The following is an 11,000-nucleotide window of genomic DNA, read 5'->3' as shown; positions in this document are numbered from 1 at the left end:
TATCCTGCATACTAATGCTAATAACTAGGGGTATGCCATTTTCGTGAAATAATCTCATCGCTGATTACACTCTTAGAAATATTCATCTTAAATTTGCGAAGAACGCTGATTACAAAATATCCAGGGATTCTCGTTCATTTACGGTTATCTTTTATTAATTTTACGGGCTTTGAGTTCAATCAAGTTAAACATGTTTACACAATAATAATCTTATAATAGTAACAAGACATTCATAAACTTTTTGAGTCCAAGCAATTTTTTTCTTCTCCAGCTTGTGTTTACAACGCAACACAGAACTAGAAAGTCGGAACTCGGCGTAATTTCTACGAAGATCAGGTTATTTGAGATTGCTAATACCTCTTCATGTATTTCAGGTTAATTATTCTTTTAAAAAAAACTTTAAATTGCTGTAATTTCTAACAGTATATACTGTAATAAGATACCACTGCGCTAAAGATTGTTCCCTTGTGATTGGCGGCCGTCTGCAAGACTCCATTTGGCCGGGCCATGCAAGGTGCGTTTACTCCCGCACTGGATGGCTGTGATTGGTGCGCTTACAGTAGACATGTGCTTGAATAAACCCAGCCAATCACGAAACACAGACAATGCTAAAAGGTTTTAACACACAAATTGTTTGGAAATCTTTTCGCGAAAAGTGCATGGCCCTGTCACAACTAATATAGCTATAGTCGTGTAAAGGGACCCACATACTGATATGCTGTACAGAGCTTCTGATAAAAACCACGTGATTTAAGTGGAGTCAATTTACGAATAGCATTTAAGAATAAGCTGGAAGCGAAAGAGGAGTCCTGTTTCCGTATTTCATTTTTAAAGTGAGTTTTTAGAAGAGTGAAAGGACTGAAATGCGTGTTTTCTGAATAATGTTCGGACATGAAAAACCCCGGTACAGATTCTTGAAAGCACTCAAGAGAGTTTATCTTCATTTCTCCGCCATAAAATGTTATGGTTACTGCTCAAATATCATAGTTGCTCTGTGCACGACGAGAAGACTGCGCGGCAGTTCACAGCCTTGCACTTAGAGGCGACACCGCGCTAGAAGCACCAGCGAGCGTCGCACTTATCATCCCGCCTCACTGACATACGTACACCCCTGACTAGGCGGGCCCGTTAATTTTTTTATTTTTACTGTCTTCCTTTTGTTACACTACCTTTTATATCCATATACTCAGTAAATGTATTTTTACGGTCTTGCAGGGCAGCATCTTCGGTTATATTTTCCCGACATAGGCTGGTTATTTCCTCATTAGTCTCTTATTTCAGGGAGGTGTTTGTTAATAACTTTCATCCAACATCTGCTTAGGAGAATTTTCCATTTTCTTAACTAATTCAATTATAATTTTTAAGTTATCTAGCAACAAACCCCACAAAAATGCACACAACTATAAACAGCTGCCATAAAAATGAAATCACGTGTGACAGTGTGACCAACTTTAGGAATAGTTTTATGCATGTCCATAAGAAATATGAAAATTTCTGTAACCTACAATTTTACTAAATAGCTTTATAACCATAAAATTTTTGAAGATGCAAAACAACGATTTTTAAGTTGTCGGAAAACACTTAGTTACTCTCGTAAACAAAGTAATACTGGTGTTAGAATACAAGAGCCTCGTGGCCCTGATAGGTCCAGCGCTGGAATGACCGCCAGCAACTGAGGACAATGAGCGAGCCTCTGTGTCCCTAGTCGCCGACAGCAGCCGAGGAACGGCTTCGCTTGCGGCTGAAGCCCACTGCAGCCGAGGAACGGCTTCACTTGCGGCTGAAGCCCACTGCAGCCGAGGAACGGCTTCACTTGCGGCTGAAGCCCACTGCAGCCGAGGAACGGCTTCACTTGCGGCTGAAGCCCACTGCAGCCGAGGAACGGCTTCACTTGCGGCTGAAGCCCACTGCAGCCGAGGAACGGCTTCACTTGCGGCTGAAGCCCACTGCAGCCGAGGAACGGCTTCACTTGCGGCTGAAGCCCACTGCAGCCGAGGAACGGCTTCACTTGCGGCTGAAGCCCACTGCAGCCGAGGAACGGCTTCGCTTGCGGCTGAAGCCCACTGCAGCCGAGGAACGGCTTCGCTTGCGGCTGAAGCCCACTGCAGCCGAGGAACGGCTTCGCTTGCGGCTGAAGCCCACTGCAGCCGAGGAACGGCTTCGCTTGCGGCTGAAGCCCACTGCAGCCGAGGAACGGCTTCGCTTGCGGCTGAAGCCCACTGCAGCCGAGGAACGGCTTCGCTTGCGGCTGAAGCCCACTGCAGCCGAGGAACGGCTTCGCTTGCGGCTGAAGCCCACTGCAGCCGAGGAACGGCTTCGCTTGCGGCTGAAGCCCACTGCAGCCGAGGAACGGCTTCGCTTGCGGCTGAAGCCCACTGCAGCCGAGGAACGGCTTCGCTTGCGGCTGAAGCCCACTGCAGCCGAGGAACGGCTTCACTTGCGGCTGAAGCCCACTGCAGCCGAGGAACGGCTTCACTTGCGGCTGAAGCCCACTGCAGCCGAGGAACGGCTTCACTTGCGGCTGAAGCCCACTGCAGCCGAGGAACGGCTTCACTTGCGGCTGAAGCCCACTGCAGCCGAGGAACGGCTTCACTTGCGGCTGAAGCCCACTGCAGCCGAGGAACGGCTTCACTTGCGGCTGAAGCCCACTGCAGCCGAGGAACGGCTTCACTTGCGGCTGAAGCCCACTGCAGCCGAGGAACGGCTTCACTTGCGGCTGAAGCCCACTGCAGCCGAGGAACGGCTTCACTTGCGGCTGAAGCCCACTGCAGCCGAGGAACGGCTTCACTTGCGGCTGAAGCCCACTGCAGCCGAGGAACGGCTTCACTTGCGGCTGAAGCCCACTGCAGCCGAGGAACGGCTTCACTTGCGGCTGAAGCCCACTGCAGCCGAGGAACGGCTTCACTTGCGGCTGAAGCCCACTGCAGCCGAGGAACGGCTGCACTTGCGGCTGAAGCCCACTGCAGCCGAGGAACGGCTTCACTTGCGGCTGAAGCCCACTGCAGCCGAGGAACGGCTTCACTTGCGGCTGAAGCCCACTGCAGCCGAGGAACGGCTTCACTTGCGGCTGAAGCCCACTGCAGCCGAGGAACGGCTTCACTTGCGGCTGAAGCCCACTGCAGCCGAGGAACGGCTTCACTTGCGGCTGAAGCCCACTGCAGCCGAGGAACGGCTTCACTTGCGGCTGAAGCCCACTGCAGCCGAGGAACGGCTTCACTTGCGGCTGAAGCCCACTGCAGCCGAGGAACGGCTTCACTTGCGGCTGAAGCCCACTGCAGCCGAGGAACGGCTTCACTTGCGGCTGAAGCCCACTGCAGCCGAGGAACGGCTTCACTTGCGGCTGAAGCCCACTGCAGCCGAGGAACGGCTTCACTTGCGGCTGAAGCCCACTGCAGCCGAGGAACGGCTTCACTTGCGGCTGAAGCCCACTGCAGCCGAGGAACGGCTTCACTTGCGGCTGAAGCCCACTGCAGCCGAGGAACGGCTTCACTTGCGGCTGAAGCCCACTGCAGCCGAGGAACGGCTTCACTTGCGGCTGAAGCCCACTGCAGCCGAGGAACGGCTCCACTTGCGGCTGAAGCCCACTGCAGCCGAGGAACGGCTCCACTTGCGGCTGAAGCCCACTGCAGCCGAGGAACGGCTTCACTTGCGGCTGAAGCCCACTGCAGCGCGGGGCAGGAAGCCTCAGCAGTTGCGGACGAAGGCAGCAAACATCGGGCGAAACCTTCTTGATGTTCCAACGAAAAATGTGGCATTACAATAGCTCTTCCACTGGAAATTTGGCCAGTATTTATTTTTCCTAACCGAATTAAAACTAAGTGTATTCGTTTGGGAGGGGTCTGGGTCCCAGGCCGGAGCGTTTAACACGTGATCATGCTGGGCATGCATGCATCATGTGCTTTGTTTGGGGATTGGCCAGCCATGGCAGCGATCGATACCATGACTGACTCCCCTATCTTTAACTCTAGGCTATAACTAGTTAAGTTGGTCCCAGGTGAAACCGTGGGCTCATTCATGCTGGGTGAAGTAGTGCAAGCACTTAGCAGGACAGTACGACTGGTCCAAGAAGAAGTGTTGATCAGGGGCAGGGAGTTCCAACCATGCTGGGGGCGGGAGCTTGAGCGCCTTGTGTGTTGGTACGAGTGGCGCATGCGCCCCTGGCGGCGGGCGACAGCATTATAGTCTATTAGTTATTTATCTATACTTGCCTATTAACAAGTGAGAAGCCACAAACGGCAGCAACAATTTCGATGAGGCACAATGTCGAATTAGCGTTAAAATTTTAAACCGTAGGCAAAAAAAAAAACTTTTAATTTTTTTTTCCCAACGACATACGACAGAAACATCACTTCAATACATATTACATTATCAAATATATTTTTCTCTTTTTTTTTGTCTCTATGTAAAGAAGAAAGTTCTCTTGCTCGTCTTTATTTTCTCTTATCGGCATATTTCTCGTAGGGATAGTTTCGCTTGTCACACACTGCACAGCTGCCGGACTGAGGGGTACACTATGCCTGTTCTGCGGTCTCGGCTTGTCTATGCCCTAGCGCCCACTGGCGGATCACAGGTCGTCACTGGGGGAGGCCGACTCGCGGCAAATACACCAAGAGAATTATACACAAAAAAAAATCTTTGTTTTTACATAAGATTCCTTTGGAAGCCAACTGCCAAGGAATAGTTTGTAATACTACGACTACAAGAAAGATATTGTAACTTTGTACAACACATGACTATTGTTATATTCATGAAAACGTTTTTCGAGTATTTCTGACTATTTCTTAAGAAAATTGGTGCATAATTTAATATATTTATTGATGTTTCAAGCAAGCATAATTCTTAAAACCATGGAAAAGATAATACAGTATTAAAGAATCTGACTAAATTGTGTTGTATAATGCTTATTATTTGAGAAGTTTATTGTTGTTAATAGCACAGAGGCTAACATAATCACATAAAAATAAAGATAGGTTTAATTCATCCAATACTGACAACATTATAACATCGTATACATACAAAATCACCTTGGTATACATATATACACCATCCGACTTATAAGTTGGTATTCAAGTCATTGCTGTCTTTTGCATAAAAAATAGTTTCGTAAGTGTTTCCTGAACATTTTTAAATGTGGACATTCTCTAATGTAAACTGGCAAATTGTTGTATTCCTGGAGACCTTTAGCATAGATTGACTGTTGAGCTGAAGCAGTCCTTCTATATTGCAAATAGAACTTATTGCAATTACGTGTGGCATAAGAATGTACATTTGAATTTTTTTCTAATCTATATTTAATACGGTTTAGAAATAACTTTAACTATTGGAGGTATTGGAAGAACACGAAGCATAAATGCCCGGGGTGTAATCCGAAGCCAGTATTGCAGCGAGCACTGTTGTGATTCCCGCGGAAGGCGAGATGCGTGTGTGTGTGTGTGTGTGTGTGTGTGTGTGTGTGTGTGTGTGTGTGTGTGTGTGTGTGTGTGGTGCCCTCGCATCCGAGCCACGCCCTTTATTTTATTGCGACAGCGCAAACAAACCGACTACAAAAGGACACGTAAACACGGGTCGCCCTTCCTCCTTTTGAAAGCTGGCAAAAATTACCAGGGAGCCTAAAGGATGGCACCGAAAACCGACGAGAGGGTTGGAACGGGAAGTAAAAAGAAATATCACACGAAACATACACACGCGGAGGGGGGCGGTGAAGAAGCCCTTTTGTCGCATTCTAAAGGTGGGCACTACACCTGGCAACATTGTCGGAGCGTAAAAAAGGTTGGCGAGGGGAAGAGGGAGGCCCTTCTTGTGTCCCCCCTCCACCCCCCAGGGTCCCGTCTTCTTTCAAACACCTTTTTTTTGTATTTCCTTTTTCTTTTTTCCCTTGCCTCTCTTTAACACGAACCGCCGACTTGACTGTCAGCCCGCCAAAGGAAGCGCTGCTGGGCGGGGAGGGGGCAGGAGGGGGCAGGGTCTGACCCCGCGGTGTGCGAGGAGTAGTGGGGATAGTGGCGGCCGGGTGGGGGCCGGCGAGCCAGATAATAGTTGTGAGGGTCCCCCAGTCGCGCGAGAGCCGAGCAGGGGGCAGCACGCGCGCCGCCTCACAGTGTCAGCCGCGCCGGGGGCGGAGCGCGCGAGTGCGGCATGTGGTTCGGAGCCCGGTGCGCCGGCGAGCGGAGTGCATGAAGCTGGTGCGGGACCCGGGGACCTTGCTTCTGGATGACTTCATGGCGGCCAACTTGGCCAAGTGGTGGAGGAACAGGTTCCTGAATGGATACAAGCAGTTCACCGGTGAGTGACGTGCAACGTGCAGTCTTGCGCGTCTCGTGCCACGTGTACGTCACGCACGGGGGTGAGCTCTTATTGAAGCTCTAACAGGGACGTATTTTTTTGTCTCAATCGCCAAACGTTTCTGCGATGGATTGAACGGCATCAACGTCAACGATACTGTCGCGTCAACGGAACTGTCAGAGTCGGGCGTATCGCGTGACATGACATCCGGTGCGTTGGCCTAGTTGTGAAACACGCTTCTACCCGCGGAAGACGACAGCGTGTAGCTTCAGGTTCAGAGCTCGTGGCGACACTGATGGCTGTGTTGTCTTTCAGACCATCGCCGAATTCCCTTCAGCCCCGTCAACACAATCATTTGTCAGGAGCGTATTCGCAGAGAGTATTGCACGATTAGTTATAGAAGATTGCTTTAGAACTGAACGAATGTGACTACTTGAGGGAATCTCAGTTTTTTTTTCGTGTTCGAAGAAAGAGGACGTATTTTATGTAAAGCCCAGGCTGGTTGGGTTGGAATCGTTTGTTTGGAATAAATGTTCCATGAAAATAAAGGCTATTCCCGAAAATTAGCGTCATGATTCCCTTAGCTGAGGGATCTATTAGTGCATCGTAGTGGATGCGGCCATCTTTGCTTCGCTTCCAAATTCACACAAGGAATGGCATGCGTCTGCTAAGTCCAGATTTCTACGGATGTGACGATGTTGATGTGTCCCTACATTCATTTAGCTTTGGAATCGTGTTTTATTTCGTTAGAACACAGTATTTGTTTCGTGAGTTGACGTGAAATTAGTGGAAAACTGAATAATTATCAGTTATAATTTAAATAGAGACGAGCAACAACGTCAGTAGATTTAAAATACCAACCCTACACGGGTTTATGAATGTGCATACAGTTAGTAGTAGGTATTTTTTTTTATTTAGGAAACTCTGAATAAATTGTTGTTTCGATCGTTAATCATCGGCGGAAACAGGCATAGTTTTTATCCGCAGCAATTTGACAAAAGAAGTTGTGGACCATGGCTTATGATTTCCAACACTATTGAATTCGTTATAATGGTTTTTGTTTGACTAATAAAAGGCATTAAAATGTTAAACTATTTGTTTAAAAATATGCCGTAGTTGTTGACAAGATTAGCTGCTACCAGTCAATTACAAAATAAAAACTATTAGTTGGGAAGCACTCTTAATCAAATGTAACGGTCGGGATCTCAGATGCCGACAAACATGGATGTTCGAGTGTTACGGTTTTCGCGTTGCAAGCAGTCGGCTTGTTTTCTTTTCTCTGCGGATCACGATGATGTGTCCTGGCCGGAGGTACGTGTCCGCTCTGTGTTTACGTGGGACGCCGGCTGACCTTGAGCGCTCCGATTATATTAATGGACCGTGGAAGGCGAGAGAGGAGGAGACGAGGAATTCTCGGTTCTCGTGGTTGGAGGCGGCTGCTCTTTAGAAGCCCGGTTTGTGGGTCCAGCTGACTATCTGTTTGCAGGAGGGGCGCGCGGCAGGTAATCTTGGGGCGGCTAGAGGCGGCTCTGATAAGAGGAGCGGTTGTGTTTAGGAGGCGCCCTCTCGGAGATAAGGCTTATCGCTGTGTCAACTGTCGGCACGGGCTCTGTGTCGCGCCCCAAATTTAAAATAAAATAAAAATATATATATATATTCTGTATCCCGGCACCCCATAATATTTTTAACGGTTTTATATACTCGTGCCATTTATTCATAATTGTCCACTTTGCTTGTGACTTTCTAATGCAATTTACAAAATGGTGACTGAAATGTTTGTCGGTTTAAAACTCGACTTTCTTTATTTCATTGCCAAACTCACAGTGGAATATCTTCTGTGGTAAGATCAGCAGCCCGTCTATAGCTAGGGGTCAATTTTTGTGAGCGAAGTAAGTAACAATGTTGATCTTCTAAAGTTGTTTAATACAGTTTTTACTAACCACGACATTTGCTACAGGGACCTACCTCTCTTGATATAAAAATGCATGGATAGATGAAGATACAGGAAAGTGTCAGTGATCGGTAGTCCATTTAATCGATTTCAAAAACACGTAATGCCTTGTGGCAGCGAATGTACAGGCACAAACGAATCTCATAAACTAACCCAGAAAGTGTCCCGCGCGCTGCAGGCCCGCACACCAGTATGTGGCGGTCTTATTGTGGCCGGCGCGGCGGTTTAAAATAGGCCGGAGTTGGCGAGATTCCATTAGCGCGGGCTTAATTAAACCGGAAGACGTAAAAAAAACGGCGGGCCAAAATGGTCGGTGTGTGCGTAGCTTGTGTGAATGGGTCGTTGCTTCCTGTGCAGGCGAAGAAAGTTTTTGATCGATCGCAATACTAAAAAGAATATAAGGTAGGTATGTGGTGAAAGCGCCGTAGTCATTTCACTCTCTTTAAAACCTCAGGCACTTGAGCGCTAACTTAACGGTTCTATAACCACTATTTTCTTACGAAATACGTATGTAGCTCATTTATTACATCGCTGATTCCGAAATTAAAATTCGATAGGTGGTAGTGAAATATTGATTTGCATCTGCAGCCTGGGACTCAAATACCACGACTGAAGCAAGACAATAACTCGTATGCTTTGATCCAGTCCAGTTCCCCTGAGAATTTCAAATCATAATTTGGACCAAATATCCAGTATTGAAATGTGTTGGTTATCCTGTCGCCGTTTCTTAAGTGGAGAGACAGCAATCATTCTGCGTGTCAGGCGCTCTTACGGCGCATGTTTTCTGGATTCCCCATGCTCTTACAGTAACCAGAACTATGCGAGGGACGCGATGCGACAGTTAAATATCGCGTTATTGTGAACATATGGTTTTCACCCGCGCTACAAACAAAAATAAACAGGTACTTAAAACAGCAAATGCTGGGCTGGTTCCTTGCTAGGCTATAGGCTATGTCCGATACTTTTCCAAACGTCCTTGATCTATGTTATCGTGTGTTACTTAACTGTCTGTATCTAATTAATGACACCGCTGCCGACTGGACGATAAGCTTATGAATAAAAAAAATGGTATTAAATGAGCCCGGAAACTGCTCTAAAATATATCGGTTAAATTTACAGTGCGTGTAATATTTGTGTGTGTGAAATCGATAAACTTAATTATACATTGTCTTACTATATCATTTTTAAATATTAAAACTGGTAACAGTAGACAGGTAGACCATTATCTTTGAAAGTTTTGTGCAATGGGAGTGCATGACTTGATGTAAGCTTTTGGACATGCGCCATTGCTAAGCACATGTGTGTCTGTAGAAGAAAACTACAAAAAACACAAAAGACAAAAACACAAATTAAGCAAAAAATTGCTGTTGTCAACAGGATATAGTGTTTGTTTTTCGTCTTTTCGTTTTGTCGTGTTTTTGTCTCGTTTCAACGGTTGTGTTGAATTTTTTTTTTGGGTTCAATATTTTTGTGCTGTCATCATTTGTGGTTTTTTTTCTCATTATGTTAGTCCATTTTTCTTTTTTTTTTTCTTTGTTTGTTGACCATATTCCTGTTATGGAATATTATGTGGTGTTTATATCCTGTTGACAACAGCAATTTTTTGCTTGATTTGTGTTTTTGTCTTGTGTGTTGTTTTCTTCTACAGACACACATGTGCTTAGCAATGGCGTATGTCCAAAAGAGTAACAGTAGACAGCTATATTACCCCAGTGAGATGTCAGTCACCGTGTAACTTGTAACGTGTAACGCGGGCCAGGAACACAGGAACACAGGAACACAGGAACACAGGCGGACGGGTGAGAAGGGGGAGACACGAGACAGCGGCTAGTGGTCCCCGTGTGCTGGCGCCGAGGGCTTATCAGCCACAAGCATGAGCAGCCTGCGACACAGACCTGTGTTCCCGGCGATGTGCTTCTCTTGGGTGCATTTACCTATTGTGGCCGTGAGCATGCTGCGACTAGCGGCGTTTCATGGTCCGTAGACCCCAAAAACACTAACTCAAAATGGTGTGTTTGTATGTATGTGTATGCATATGTATAAACTTTTGTCTTAAGCAGTTTTTGATAAGCTGACCCACTGCTACAAGGGGTCAAAAAAGAATCAGAATTTAAAAAAAAAATCATTTTTTTTATAAACTGTTAATGTTTTAGTACGTTTCCCCACAGAGATTTAAAAAAAAAAATTAAAACGCGCTAGGAGAGCAAATGTTTCCTTTATTATTAACTTTTCTCTCTTTTTTTTCCGTCAGCAGCAACGTGAACATTTTCAGGAGTGAAGTTAAACAAAAGTAACTTAAATTGAGAAATAAAATGCAATTTCCTTTGGTTTAGTTGACTATTTAAAAAAAAAAATTGAAATATTAATCAATTGTAGATTTTACTGTTTCAAAAGAACACATTAATTTTGCAGAATGCGATAAAAAGAATAATGAATAATTTCTATTTTTGGAAGCGTAAATAAAATATAAATTTTCGACGTATTAATATATAATTAATTTAAATCATATAATTATTTTTTAAAAAAGACTATACTAAATCGATGTACTTATCGCGTTAAAAAATTTGTACAGTTCAAACAATTATCTTCGAGACTGCAGGTGGCCTTAACATAATGTACGTTTACAACATCTAAGAAGCTATTTGCCTTTTTTCTTTTAATGTTGTTAGTTCAGTGGGTTTACATTCTGAGTTAATATATAAAAGCATATCAATATCGCAAAATATCCTATAGTTTAAATAGCTTAAACAAAAGAAAATAACAATCA

General features: G+C 45.6%; 1 protein-coding gene across 1 annotated transcript in view; it reads left to right on the top strand.

Moving 5' to 3' along the window:
- Positions 1-5,416: 5,416 nt before the first annotated feature.
- Positions 5,417-11,000, top strand: part of LOC134541861 (protein naked cuticle homolog 2-like) — an 83,559-nt gene continuing 77,975 nt past the window's right edge. Inside the window, exons 1-2 of the mRNA XM_063385561.1 lie at positions 5,417-5,420; positions 5,989-6,282. Coding sequence (XP_063241631.1) covers positions 5,417-5,420; positions 5,989-6,282 — 298 coding nt within the window. The remainder of the gene's footprint in view (positions 5,421-5,988; positions 6,283-11,000) is intronic.

The sequence above is a fragment of the Bacillus rossius genome, assembly GCF_032445375.1.
Source record: "Bacillus rossius redtenbacheri isolate Brsri chromosome 4 unlocalized genomic scaffold, Brsri_v3 Brsri_v3_scf4_2, whole genome shotgun sequence".
Classification (NCBI taxonomy): Eukaryota; Metazoa; Arthropoda; class Insecta; order Phasmatodea; family Bacillidae; genus Bacillus; species Bacillus rossius.
This window is presented reverse-complemented; position numbering and strand designations above follow the sequence as displayed.